The sequence below is a fragment of the Gymnogyps californianus genome, chromosome 16 (assembly GCF_018139145.2).
Source record: "Gymnogyps californianus isolate 813 chromosome 16, ASM1813914v2, whole genome shotgun sequence".
Lineage (NCBI taxonomy): Eukaryota > Metazoa > Chordata > Aves > Accipitriformes > Cathartidae > Gymnogyps > Gymnogyps californianus.
The window spans coordinates 9,686,732-9,700,608 of record NC_059486.1 but is presented as its reverse complement, the minus strand read 5'-3'; the positions used below and the strand labels follow the sequence as shown (position 1 = coordinate 9,700,608).

The 13,877-nt window shown below is 38.0% G+C and overlaps 1 protein-coding gene and 1 non-coding gene across 5 annotated transcripts; both read left to right on the top strand.

The window, feature by feature from the left end:
• Positions 1 to 4,697: 4,697 nt before the first annotated feature.
• Positions 4,698 to 4,836, top strand: LOC127023108 (small nucleolar RNA SNORA49). Its single transcript, XR_007767406.1, has one exon. It is a non-coding gene; the product is annotated as a small nucleolar RNA SNORA49 (small nucleolar RNA).
• Positions 4,837 to 5,959: 1,123 nt separating this feature from the next.
• Positions 5,960 to 13,611, top strand: LOC127022874 (uncharacterized). 4 transcript variants are annotated; one of them, XM_050906693.1, is made up of 11 exons: positions 5,960 to 6,015; positions 6,366 to 6,477; positions 6,892 to 7,044; positions 8,263 to 8,391; positions 8,828 to 8,872; positions 9,011 to 9,161; positions 9,668 to 9,913; positions 10,076 to 10,246; positions 11,895 to 12,014; positions 12,562 to 12,751; positions 13,073 to 13,611. In XM_050906693.1, exons 7-11 carry the CDS (start codon positions 9,707 to 9,709, stop codon positions 13,123 to 13,125), a joined length of 741 nt encoding a protein of 246 aa, XP_050762650.1. In that variant the 5' UTR covers positions 5,960 to 6,015; positions 6,366 to 6,477; positions 6,892 to 7,044; positions 8,263 to 8,391; positions 8,828 to 8,872; positions 9,011 to 9,161; positions 9,668 to 9,706; the 3' UTR covers positions 13,126 to 13,611. The 4 variants fall into 4 exon arrangements, 3 of the variants coding, with proteins under 3 accessions (XP_050762650.1, XP_050762649.1, XP_050762651.1); XR_007767379.1 differs by lacking the exons at positions 5,960 to 6,015; positions 9,668 to 9,913; positions 10,076 to 10,246 and having other exon boundaries at positions 6,374 to 6,477; XM_050906692.1 differs by lacking the exons at positions 5,960 to 6,015; positions 6,366 to 6,477; positions 6,892 to 7,044; ... (1 more) ...; positions 8,828 to 8,872; positions 9,011 to 9,161 and having other exon boundaries at positions 9,453 to 9,913.
• The last annotated feature ends 266 nt before the right edge of the window (positions 13,612 to 13,877 follow it).

Genomic DNA, 13,877 nt, shown 5'->3' with positions numbered 1-13,877 from the left:
AAAAGCAGTTGGGAGGGTTCATTTTTGAGTCTTGGAGCGAATGTAATTCTGCTGAAGAGCAATGTAGGCTTAAACATTTTACAATAAATTAACCTGATAAGAGCAGAGTGTGGTTACTGAAGCCCAAGACAGCTTGTGTAACACGTGGCTGTAACAGGTGACAAGGAGGACATCCTGCACCAGTTCTATTAGGCCGTTCTGCCAGAAGGGAGCTTTGTCAGTTAATGAAATTTAAGATTTGGAGACGGTAGCTAAAATATATATGCAAAGCAGAAAAAGAACTCATTCTTTCACTGTTTAGACATCTTTAGTTTCCCGGAAGTAGTATACACGAAAAGGTTATTGTGAAGTCAGCTTTTACAATTGCAGTATGTGTTTAAAACCAGACTGCCTGAAGATGCATGGAATTAGAGATCCCCTGCTTTTTGTACATATATTGCACCTAGCCATAGTTAAGACTTTGCTCCATTAAGAAGTTTGATCCTGATTAGCATCTTTTGGGGAGTTTTCTTGCTGTCTTCCGACTCCAAAGATGACTAAGGAATATGGGAGATCTGTCGTGCCTGTACCCCTCCACATAATCTTTCAGAGAAGACTGGAGCGTCAGAGCATTTGGTGTACTTGCATTTTACTGAATATTTTGTTTCTTCTGCATGTTGAGAGAAGCAGAAGCCCTCCTGCCGTATGCTCTGCAGCTGAGTACCTCTTCTAGCGCAGATTACTGACTAAAAATAACTATTTGCTTTTTAACTTGATTGTTTTATTAAGATGAAGGGATTAACAACTTCCTCATGTATGTTTTTTGTATATGTAGAAAGACGATTTGTTAATTTTTAGGTTATTTACACCAGTGCAGTATGGACAAAAACCCGAAGGTAGGACTAGAGACTTCTCAAGGTCTGAGTTGCAGCAGACAGCGGACACAGCAACAGTTATGGCAGATCATCATGAGAAAATACAAAGGCGACAACCACTTGCCATGTTTTCAGAAAATCAGCGTAGGAAAGGTGTGTTGTGCATATGATAAACCATTGCTTTCTGGTTTGCTGTCTTTTTTTTTTTAATATTGCTTGAATTTGGGGAAGAAATGAGGTTGTACTCAATGCGTTTGTGCATTACGTATTTGAATATCAAGTTCCATTAGCAGTTTTCTCACAGGAATTGGCTCACAAAATTAAAACAAAATTCCCTATTATCTACCTGTCTGTCTTTTATAAACAGAATGATACCATTGTGCAAACACTGGAAATTTTGCTGGCAGTTGTGTTGGTCTCCAGGTATACCATCTTAATGAAACTCTCTTCAGACCTGACCTGCAGTGTGTGAGACAGCTTTTCACACATCATTCTTAACTGACTGAGTGGACTTAGGCATCGTCACTGTCCCATTCTCTGGGTCTCTGCTGAGCCACTACTAAAGGTCATTGTTAACTGGGTCTTTTTTTATATGATACAGCCCTTTGGAACAGACCGTTTTCAGATGGTTGGGGATGTAGTGCAGTATTTCAAGCACATTCTTTTTCAGGCCTTTTCTAAATTCTCTACATACTGATTTCAGCTGGGTACAGTGTAAATTTTTGCGTGGTTGAATGGGAAGCATTCAGTATGAAAGGAGACTGAAAATTATATCTGTTAATTATTCTTTTGTGGTGTTAACTGTTCTAAGAACTTCTTTCATCGCTAAAAATGAACTGTGCAAGAAAAGATCTCTTATTCTGTGGTGGTTTTCCCCCAAAACTTTGCTTAAAATATACCTGTGCAGACTCTTGAAGCCCTTGCAAAGTTTGCACGTTGTCAAATCAAATGAGTACACATGTGAAATACCAGTCAAACTGTGTCTAGGAAATCATCTTTTTTTTTTTTTTTTACAGGTCTGCCAGTGGTACTGAGGGGAAGAACATTTCATGTATAGTTTAAGGACACACAGTATTAGCGGGAGATCTAGTCTGTTTGCAGTTAAGTGCAACCCAAGAGTTATGTCTGCAGTAAAATTGCCCTTCATTGGAAACAGGGCACACTATATGCATGGGATAAGCATTCAAATCCTGCAGTGTACAGTGAGGAAACTCTTCTTTTTAAACCTTGTACCTTTTTTGTCTTCTCTTAACAGCCAGCAAGGTAGTACTGGGCCCAATGCCTTCCACAGCTGGAGCACAAGAGAGAATTGCTCAGCCAGAGAAGCCTGTAACATTACAGTTTAGAGGGAAAACATTTACTTTGTCTTACAGTCAATTCTGTCAGCTCATTGGTAGACAGTCTCTGAAGCATCAAGGTAAGGTGCTACGTGATTCAATTCACCTCTTTTTTTTTTTCTTTTTTTTTCTTTTTTTAAACTTTTTAACTATTCAGAAATCAAAATTCTAGAAGCTACAATATCCTCATGCTGTAATATCATGTGTCTGTGAAATTAAATTATTTTTCTTCATTAAAATATTCTTCTTGTCTTGCTTCTTTCCTGGAAAAATGAATTTATTAATGTGACAGTGGATGACTTGAGTACTAAATCTAAATCAGTATCTACGCTTCTGTGTCCAACTCAGGTACTATGCTAACTCTTCATATGATAGAGTATATACTTGATCATGAACAATGTACAGTTTACAAGATTCATGTGTGCATATCTGTTTGCTGAAATAGTCAAAGCTTTAATATTTAAAATGTGTAGAATATTGTAATTGACTAGTCTCATCCATCTATACTAGTGGACTCCCCAATGGTAGTTTGAAAGTCCCATTATATTTTTGCCAGTAGGCATAGAGTAGGAAAGCAGATTTATTTTTCATTAAAATACCAAACCTAACATCTGTCCTTGTATCACAAATACTATTCCAATCATCAGCTTTTCTCCTGCTCACTTCTCCTTTCATAGTCATTCATAGAACTCTCGCATTAACTAAATTATCCTTATTTTCAACTTTCTTTTGCATAAATTTCTTTTTCACATAAGCTTTATCTGGTCAAAATACATTCAGAAAAGAATTTGTAATTTAAAGGGTATCATAGAAGAAAAAATACAACTAAAGGAACACCTGGACAAAATATATTTTGGGAATGAGCGTCGTTTTTTCCAGAACCCCCCTGTATGGCAGAGACTTGTTGGAAATTTGCTCTTGGATCAGTGAAAGAAAAATCTCTCAGCATTGTTCTGCCAGGATTAACAAATGGCGCTGGGCTGGCTTTGCAAATTGCCTTCCATATTCAAGTACTTCAGAGGTTCTGAAAGATCCATTGCACGAACTCATTCTGACATTGAAGCAGCGACAGATTGCCCTGAAGGATGTTGTTACTAGGTAATTGAGACAAATCCATTTGCAGTCTTTGCACAAATTTGATGGGTGTATACTACCATCCAAAATAGGGTATTTATGTACAGTACTGTAAAATGCTAAAAGTGATAAATGAGTTGCCTTGTTTTATCCTTACTGCAGGCTAAATTCCTTTATGCAAAATCTATTTGCATGCCTGACGTATAATTTTAGAACATTCTAAGATTTTAAAACTCTTAATAGTTCCATGGCAATTGTTATTAGTTATATAGCAATTCTACTTTCTTTTCACGTATCTTGTATTCTTTGTGTGAATACTTACAAAAAAGTAGGAATTGTAAGTCAGCTTATCTTGGTAACTTTACGGATAGTGGTAATTTCCTCTTGTCTTGTTCTGATCTTGAGTGGTTTTGCATTTACTTGATGTTAACAGAAAACTTCATCTACTGATTTACTTTCAATTACCTTTAGCCAGGTCCTTTGTGCTTCCATGCAGACATCTTCTTTATTACTGTTTTTGAGTAGTTAATAGCCCAAGCTGTTTAAAAATTAGTATATTAAAGTTTTGGTTTGTTTTATAGAGATCTGTGCGTATTGTCAGCTGTAGCTGTTGCTCCTCCGTATTTGTATGTAGCAAATCCTCCTTATACATATACCCATGAAATTAAGGTCTTGAAGTTTAATCTAAAGGAACAGATACTTCCCTACTTCCATGCAATGCAGCAGATAGCAAGGCCTCGTTTTCTACAGTTTCCAGAACCCCGACTGGTGCAGCGTGATTCAGGTATTAAAAAAACCCACCCCCTGTTATAACTGTGCAAATGTGCTTTCTCCAGTTGTTGAATGCTACCTGCAGAACCTTCACGTTCTTATTCCATAAACAGGGAAGATGGAAGCTCTGGCTGTCTTGCTTCGGAAGCTGAAAGCAAGAGGACATCGTGTGTTGATTTTGACGCAGATGATTCCAATGCTTGATATACTGGAGCTTTTCTTGAACTTCCATTTTCTCACGTACATAAGAGTTAATGAGAGTGGCGCTCACAGTTGGCATTATCTGGTAAGAGAACCTCTTACTCGAGCTAATAGTTAATAGATGCTCATAGTGGGAGGGAAAATGCTAAAGGGAAGTCTAATACATTTGCAAAATTCATTTGCATAATTTCATTAGTTATTTAAGCAAATTATGTATGTAGCTGTACCACAAAATATGTAATTATATATGAAATATGTCAGTCATATTACTATTTGATGAGGCATCCAGGGTGTTTCCAAGAGGTATGCCACTAGCTGTCCTACATTTATGAGTAACTTGTGCTTGAAATACAGTTGTTTTATTTCACAATAGCATTTTGATTAATTGCTTTTGCTTTCATTATCTGTAGCTATCTACATTGTTAGTACTTTAAGTGTAGTTGCTGTTTTTATGTTGGCACTTCCTCAGCCTTACTCCAGGGGCTTTTGTTTTTCATAGAGTGCCCTGGCATTGCCTGAGGATAAATTGAGAGTATGCTCATTTCCCTCCCCAGTAAGATTCTCAGTATCCTCTGGGGCCTACAATTTGAGCAAACATTAACAATATAGTTAAATTATTCTTTTCTTATTTTTTATTTCAAATTGCATTGTTATGCTTTCTGTCAGATGCAGTATAAAACATAAAGGAATACTTTGCCTTAAAGCAACACAAGGCAGCACAATAGAAGGGATTCAATTTAGTCAATAGACAAGAAAAATGATGAAGCACACACAGAATGTAATAACCCAGGCAGGTATGCTTAGTCATAGGACATAATGTGACTACTGTAATAGATCTTTAGATTTTTATCTGGTTGACTGCACCATAAATTAATAGTTTTAATGGTACACAAATTAATTTTGAATTGTGTAGATCTGTAATGTGGGCAGTCAGATAACTTAAAATGTTTGCATGTTTAACGTAGATTGGGGAAGTAATAAGAAAGCAATTTTTCTGATCTCATCATTCTGTAAAAAAGTTTGTTTAGAGAGTTATGCTTTATTAATGTGAATTTGTAATTAAGTCGCTTGTCTCCCCATTTTAGGAATCCATAAAAAACTTCAACCAAGACAAGCGATTCTTCTGTGCTATTCTTTCTTCCCACACTCCTTCCACAGTGTCAGCCATGTAGACGTGAATACTGTTGTCTTCTGTGACACTGATTTAGATCCGCTGATGGATACAAAGGCTAAAGAATGCTGTGATAAAATTGCAAGAGACAGAGATATTCGCATATACAGGTGACTTTTATGCTAAGGAATCGTATAGGTGTTTTAAAATAAAAAATAGAGGGAAGATGTCTTTGGGTGAAACTAGGATTTTTGGTTGAGGTTGTCCTTTTAGTTAAAGTCATTTGATCTTTTAAGATCACTTTAAAGATTGGATCAGTCATACATACTTCTTCCCTTCAGACTAAAGGGAAAATGAAGACCCTGTCCTTTCCTTTACTGTATCTTCTGTCTTTCCCTCCCACTTTCATCTTGTAAGCCATCTGGATTTCTGTGTTGGGACAGTCAAAATGAACATTAATATCTGTGGGTGTTTTCAGCTCTTGATAAACAGTAAATGTCTTTCTTGATGGTCTATCATTGGATTGCAAATCCACTAGTGATGAGATGCTGATGTTCATGTAGTTCTAAGATGTATTTGAAAGCTTCTCTCAAGTCACTGTTTCTTTTCCTAGGAGGACGTGCTGAGAGTAGAGGGGAGCTCTTGCTCACCTTACGCCACTGGCCAGGTATGCATGGGTGTGCAGTGCAGACACTGTTAGCAACTACCCTGCTATTGTAAGGATTTTTTAAAAAATCCAATTGTATAGAAGACAATACTTTTTCTTGTTCATTTTGAAAATAAGAACTTAAAAGAACCCGGCGTTTTGAAAATATGAAATCAGATGTAAAAAGAAAGCTTTCCTCTAAGAAACTAAAAAATGAATACAAAACTTCCTATGAAAATACCTGATGGACTCTAAATGAGCGTTGGTGCCCACTGCCGTAGGTGAGGAACATTAGACATGAAACAGTTGAGTTTCAGAAAGCGTCACTGTTTTCTAGGGAACAGTATTTAAAGAGTTTCTTTGTTTTACAGGCTTATAAGTGGTAATTTGGTCGAAGAGAGGCTGTTCAAAAAAGGTATTCAACGTTTGATTCAAGAAGTGGCTGCTCAGGGAGATGATTGTTCAACAGACTTTTTAACTCAGGTACTGTAACATTAAGAAAGTGAGCAGTTCTTTAATCATATGTAAAAAATGAGTGCTTTACTAGATCAGAGTCAGAATTTTAAACATCATCTAGTTTTATATTTATTTCCAGACTTGTTTGGAGGCCAGTGGTATGTGATCATGGTTAAATCTGTTAAAATCAGTAAAAATCCTGAATTGTTAGCTCATGTAGAAAATCAGAGGATAAAAGTATCTAGAAAGAAAACTGTGTTTGTTTCAATGATAATTTTACACTATTTTTGGCATTGTTTTAATCAAAGACAACATCTCCTGCAGCAAAAGGTGTCAGATAGGTCTGTAATCTGACTTTTCTAAACTCAATTTTAGGATGATTAAAAAACTTTTGACATCATACATTGTCTTATCGAATACTTGAAAACATGTTTCCATAAGGTTCTTTGCTCTGAGTGCGGAAAAGAGGATTCCAGAAAGTTTACAGAAGAGACACTATCTGAGATAAGAAATGACATAGATTCAGAGTTGTGTGATTCAAGAAATATGATGGTTCCTTCACAGTGAGAACAGCTGGCTAGCTTTGTGGATCAGGTATGATGATTTCTCTTGTTTTATGTAAACCTTTAGAAATATTTGAAACTTATTTTCCTGTGCAACAATCAAATGCTTTCATAAAGTACCTTATTTCCACTCCATTTACATGAAACAGTTCTGTGCAAACTTAAATATTGAAACAATCCTGGGAGGTAATCTGAGCCTGTTAATAGATCTGTTCACGTACTGAAACATTTAAGTCACCAAATGTTCTCCTGAGGATTGTGAAGTGCATTGGACTAAATTGTATCTTGTGATATAAAACTGTTCTACAGTCCTGTGCTTTGCCACATACTTTTTTTGTTAAAGACCTTGGATCTGTTTCTTTTTAACTATGAAATGACTATTCTCAGCATTCCCTAAGTTCTGTCAGATTCTGATTGTCTCCTTTTCCCTTTGGCTACTTGTGTAGAACCCAAGTAGCAGCCTGCTTACTAACAACCAGTCAAGGGTGTGCATAACAACTTGGATGGGATTCTCTTTTGTTTTTTTCCAGTTAGGAAAATGGAAGCCAAAAGTCCCACCACTTTTCTCAGTGATACTGGTGGGATGTGAGCAGACTAGCTAGGGACCAGAATGTCAGATTTTTGGCCCTTAGATCTCTTTTCCACCTTAATTATGGTGCCATTATTTGCAACCGAAATAAATACATTTATTGGTTGGGGTGTTTTTCTGCTTGTTTTTACATCACTGGTTATTTACGTGTTTCTAATTCAAAAGCTAAATGACTAGCAATATGTCAAAATGTTTTTCTGAACAGCTTAAGCCAATTGAAAAGTATGCATTGAATTTCTTGGAATTGTTTCATACTTTGAATGATCAAAAAAGCCAGAAAGTCAACAAGGCAAGCAACTATATTTCATTTTCTGAGTAATTAATAAAAACAAAATAGAAAACTCCAGTTGTTGTCAGATTTTATTTTTTGTTTGTTTATTTGGGTTTTTTGTTTGTTTTTTGTTTATGAGCACTGAAATTTTGCTCAAAATGATTGTGGTCTAAAACCACACTGGTTCCTAGTTAACAGGTAGACATATTTCCCTTTCTCTTTACTGGTATGAGGGCCTTACCCAAGAATGAAAACTCAGTTTAACTAACTTTGCTATGACTGTTAGCCTATAAAAGGTGGGACTCCAATCAGTGGCAATTTACTGCTGTTAGCATATTTATTGTGAAAAGTGGTAATATTTTAAAGTGTACAAATTTTCTTCTTAAAAGGAGTTAAAAGCTGCAAATATAAAATGGGAATATCAGCATGCCAAGGAGGTGGAAAAGGCAGAAGAAAAATTTCAGCAGGAAGTGAAAGAGGGACTCTTAACGTATACCAGACAAGATGCTTATAACACAGTAATGTCAACGGATCTCCAAGTCCCTGCTTTTCGAAGAATTTGCTTATTGTGACTGTGAACCATGTATTTAAGTATGTCTGTTGGGTTCATGTTGCACTGGTCTTGTGCCCTTGCACAGTTATTGTACTCTTAAAATGGAAGCTGTCACTGTGTGGACAGTTTTAATTCTGTAGAGTAGCAGGTTGCTGTTTTGGCGGAAGAACCATGGGTTGGTAGGTTGACGTGGAATGGCAATGCGCAATTACATATCAAGGTAATAATAACTGAAGGAAGAGACTGAGAAAAATATGGAAAATTAAGAGTCATTCCTTAAAATATTTTTTTTCTACTGTAATTTTAAAATTATAGTTATTGCAAACAAGCTTATGTTTGTAAATGCTGGGTTCTGGGCTGGACGATGTATTGAGGTATCAAAAATTCTTTTTCTCATACAGGAATTTGTCTGTGAAGGACCAGATGGAGAAATAGAAATAATGCCTGTAAGTCAGTAGCTCTTGTTTCATCTGAAGGAAACCTTACGTAAAATACTTTAATTAATGGCAAGCTATGGGTTGTGGGGGTGGGGTTTTTTGTTGTTGTTGCTGATTTTTTTTGTTTTGTGTTGGTTTTTTTTGAAGCTTTGGACTCCCCCTGTTGTACCTGAGAATCATGATGATGTCTACATTGATTCTGTTACGTGTCTGATGTATACTACCCCGATTCCAGAGTCTAAGCTGCCACCTCTGTTTGTTAGGAAGGCACGTAAGCGGCAGAGAGCAGATCTGTCATGTAAGTTGGATTCAAAATTGCACGGGAACGTGTGGTAACATTTTTGTGTGAAACAATATGAAAACTCTTTTGCAAGGATATCTTTAAGTTTGTGTTTAAAAATTTAGGCATGCAGGTACCATTATCTCTGTTAAGATTGATACCGCTCAAACAAAATGATTGAATGTAGTGCGCGAGCAGAGGGAGTGCACTGTGAAAACTTGCTATTGCCCTTACAGATTAGAAATACGGGTGAATTAAATGAGCAGGAGTAAAGCAATGAGACTCTTGTGCGTCCATCTGATCTGTTTTTAAGCTTATTTTCTTAGTGAAGTGAGAAGCTATTTAAAAATGACTGATCAAGTGAAATACTGTACTAGGGGATCACAGGTTGAAGATACCTGCATTCAGAAAAGTACTGCAAAAGGCTTATCGTTAGTCAGATGATTTGCAGCAATCAGTTTTCTGTCACGATCTTGTTGCACAAAGTTCCTTTCTCACTGGAGGTGATAACTTTGTCCTGCCAGTTAGCTTCAGGTGAGAGAAAGAAGCATTGCCATAGAAGGATGGTTGTTCCTCCACCTTCACTTTTCGATCAAGTGACTCCAAGAATATTGAAAACACGACAGAGGAGCAAAGCTCAGAAGACCCTCCCCTGGGTAAAACAGAAAACGTATTTTGCGAGACCTTTGTCAGCTCTCATCAAGTCAGCTGCTGACACTGGGCAAGATAGTCCTGCGTGGCTAATTGCTGAAGACTTGGCACTGTTAAAAGTAAGAGGGTGCTTCGTTTTTATTGACTTCAAAAACTTTTTACATGGAAATTTGTTACAGCATCCGTAGACCTTGATTAATACAGGATTATACATGCTTGTGCACACAAGAAAAGCATTTAATTGAAACATTACACTGGTTTGATTTCTCATTGCCTCCTAGGCGGTGAAACAGTTACAGACACTCCCTTTAAACCTTGCTATTGTGTCACCAGCACAGACAGCAAACTGGGACTTTGTCAGCGATGTCGTTAACTCTTGTAACTATGTTTACCGCTCCCCAAAGCAATGCCAAAATCGTTACATAACAGCATTTGCAGGTCCCGAAGGAAAGGTGAGTTTAAGTTGAAATGTGCATTACATTGTGAAGACGTGGGGGTTTTTTGTTTTCGCTGTTTTTGATTCCTCATTGCTGTTAGTGCACTACACGAGTGTTTAGTAAGCAGAATTATAACTGTATTTTAGAATTTTGAATACCTTGGTATACAAGCAAATGCTAGTAAATGTCTTCCCCTGTCAGTATGACTACTATAGGTTGTATTTATTATAGTTTCCATACACTTAAGAATATGAATTTCCCCAATGCTGTAACAATGATATGACCATGGATGTATCATTTTGCACTATCAGCATATTAAAAATAAGGAAGGGGAGCTATTTACTTTAACTTTTATTTAAGTGGCAGGATATGAATTGTCTTCAGTCAAGACTATTGTGAACTATGATTTTTTGAGACAGGACAGTTATGGCTACTTATTTTTGGTACCTAAGCCTTCAATTTCTATTTATTCCAGAATATAGGTGGTTTTCCTCTTTGTGTTAGACAAACCTATGCTAAAGACCGGAATTCTGAGCGTACTCAAATCTATATGAATCGCTTTGAGTAGACGACAATGACTACTAGAAAAAGAAGTTCCTCAAATAGGTTTCTGCAAGTTTACTTCTACTGTCAATGATAATTTTTCCCAGATTTAACATTTAATCAGTTTGGTGGCCTGATTGGTGAAATTTTTTTCTCTTAAGCACAAACATATTTCACAGGGGCGTTTCTCCTGTCAGAGGTGCTGTGATGACCTTCAGCCTTAAGTTAAAGTAGTGCATTTACTGTCCAAGAATCAAACCTGTGCTTGTGCTGATGTAAAGAAGAGCTTGAAGTGCTTCAGTATTGCTCCTCGTGATGTACCAGGAGGGTCTGCCCAGGCTTTCAACTCTTTTCTCAGGCCTGACAATATAGCTGTCATGTATCTGGGTAAAGAACTGGCTGGAGTTCCCTGCTAATCCCGAGCTTTGTCAGATCTTAATTGCAGATTCCTCTTCCAGAATTTTAAAATTCTTTGTGTTAAAATGCCATGAATATTAAAATGGTTGCACAAAATTCAGTTAGCTTAAGCTGCTTCATTTACTTTCGGTGCAGAGAACTATGACAAGCTACTACCTATGTCTGAGGTTGTTTCCATCTGTGCAGAGCCTATGACGACACAGGAAAAGGTCCGTTCAGTTTTTCCAAGTGAATACCAATACCACTCTGTACATTCTTTTCAACAGCTTTTCAATTCTGTTCATTTTCAAATCTTTTGAATTACTTTTTCATGTAAAAACAATTGCAAAGGCTGGGAATAAGGAAAAATAACAAGGGTTTTTGGAAGACTGAAAATTGTTCAGTATGGATTTTGACTGCCTAATCCCCTTTCAGTGCATCAGCTGTCCATTCCAGATCTGTTCCTTTACGCTTCTGTGGTTGTCTCATTTTTTGGCATTTTAGCAATGTCAGAAACAGGCAACCCTGATATATAATAATTTTTTGTCAAGTCAGAATTTTCTGTCGCAATTATTGATATAGACAATTAGGAATTCATTTCAGGATAAATCTTTACATGACTTCATGGTAACAGTCATGGTTTTTATCTACTCAGAATTAAAATAATTAAAAAGAAGCCTATTGCTGTGATTCCCTCCCCTTCCGTCTATTTCTGTTGTCATAGGCGTTGACTGAAGAACAAACAGCTCTACAGCTGCAGGAGCAACAGCCTAGTCAGAAGCAAGAAGAGGAACAAACAGTGGAGCAAATCCAAACCCGGTGTCAACCACAGGGGGAAACACAGGTGAGAAACAAAAACATGATTGCCATGTGATATGTGAATTCATTTCACTCCTGCAGTTGTAGGCAGAGAAATATGTTCCTCCCGGCTAAATGAATCTGTAAGCCCAGATTCATGTGTACTTATGACATCTGTTTTGACTTTGCTGAGGCTGTGTGTAGGACTTAGCAAATCCGGAGAACTGGGATGTTGATTAACAGGAGCATTTTTGTTTAGGTGAGCTGAGGTGATGGACTTAAATGTTACTTAAAAAAATACAGTCTTGTTGTTCAAGGATATAAGAATACTATTCAAAGGATAATTATAGACAAGCTCTTTCTTAAAGATACAGGATTTTGAGCTTCGTCCCAGATGGATTTTATGATGCTGAAAAGGCATTCGATATATAGACTGGAACAACTGTAATTTTATCGTACTAATATAATTGTACTTTTTCAATGTATTTATCTCCCTCATTGGAAGAATTTCTTAAAACTTCACACCCTCTTTTGTGATCACTTCAGAACTCTTGTAAATGTTAGAAATACAGTGTGTTTTATGACACTTTCAGGCTTCAGGAGGTACACTCTCTCCAGTCATAGCTGTATTACAGCAAGTGTCCGTGGTACCCGCCATTCCAGCACAGCTGGAGCCCCCACCCCCGGCCAGTTTGTTGAAGCAGAAGCATTTGCCAGCATCAGTTGTAACCATCACTCTGATGACAACTGCGCAGATGCTTTTGATGACTCCACTGATATCAGGTAACCTTTTACTTTTTATTTTCAGTTCACATTTTGCTATTGAAAATAAATCCTCAAATCTTTATTAAATAGCATTGCTCACTTTAAAATTTATTGACAGCAAGTGAAAATGATGGGGGAGTAGTCTTTCAGTAAGTCCTTTACTCTTTAGAAAATAGTATAGCCCCAGATGCTGTATTATTTAAGCGTAACTAATTTTAATTACGTAGACTTTTAAACACTGTCATCTTTGCATACTGTAACTGATTTTCAGTTTCATCTAACAGTTTTACCTCTATTCTTTGAGCTAGTAACCAATATTCATCTAAAATTTAATTTTAGACTTAGTCACAAGAAGTTCCAGGAACCAAGTCCTGATCCTCAGACCACAGTGACTTCTGTGGCACAGATGAAGTCAGTATAGAAGTTACCCTGATGGCAGACTGCGGGCGTATGTCAACCTCTGGAAAGCAAAGCTTACGTACAGCCTGGGTTCGGCGTACACGACACCTTCGGCAGCGGATGTTAAAAGTGGTGAAACGTCTGCTTTGTACATGAGAACTGAATGTCATTATTGGGCAGGTGGAAGTTATATTTTCTTTATTGCTAAACTATTCCCCAGGTTTTTTGGGCAGTATTTTATTGTAATCAAGAGGAGCACTAGGTTACTTTTTTTTCCCCTCCCTTCTGCATTTCTCCCCTTGCATCGTACGACGATTTTATTGCCCGTGCAGTGTATAGTTCGTCCTGTAAGTAGGCAAGTTTTCTTTGTGGATTTTTACACTAAATCTTGAAGAAAATTGTCGGCGCTGTTACCCGCCCAGACAGAAATTACTCTTGGACCGCATCTGCGCTACAATAAAAGTTAATTTTCCGTCCTGTCCCCGACTCTCGTTCCTGCGCGTGCTGTGCCCGCGTTCCCGCCCGGGGCAGCGCTCCCTGTCCCGACAGCCAGCCGTGGCGACAGGCGCCCGCAGGCGCCGGCCCGGCCGCTTCCCGCCCATCCGCTTCCCTCCCTGCCCGCGGGCCACCGGAGCCCGCCGGGCCGCTCGGGCGGCGGGACGGCGGCGCGCATGCGCTGGCGGCGGCGCAGGCGCCGAGCGCGCTCCGGGCGGTGGCGCAGGCGCCGGGAGCGGAGCGAGGCGCA

Excerpts from the sequence above, each read along its gene's own strand:
- LOC127022874 (XM_050906692.1), top strand. The coding sequence starts at position 9,584 with ATGATTTGCAGCAATCAGTTTTCTGTCACGATCTTGTTGCACAAAGTT. Across the intron at positions 10,247-11,894 it reads TTGCAGGTCCCGAAGGAAAG|GCGTTGACTGAAGAACAAAC; the intron begins GTGAGTTTAAGT and ends CTGTTGTCATAG. Across the intron at positions 12,752-13,072 it reads GATGACTCCACTGATATCAG|ACTTAGTCACAAGAAGTTCC; the intron begins GTAACCTTTTAC and ends ATTTAATTTTAG.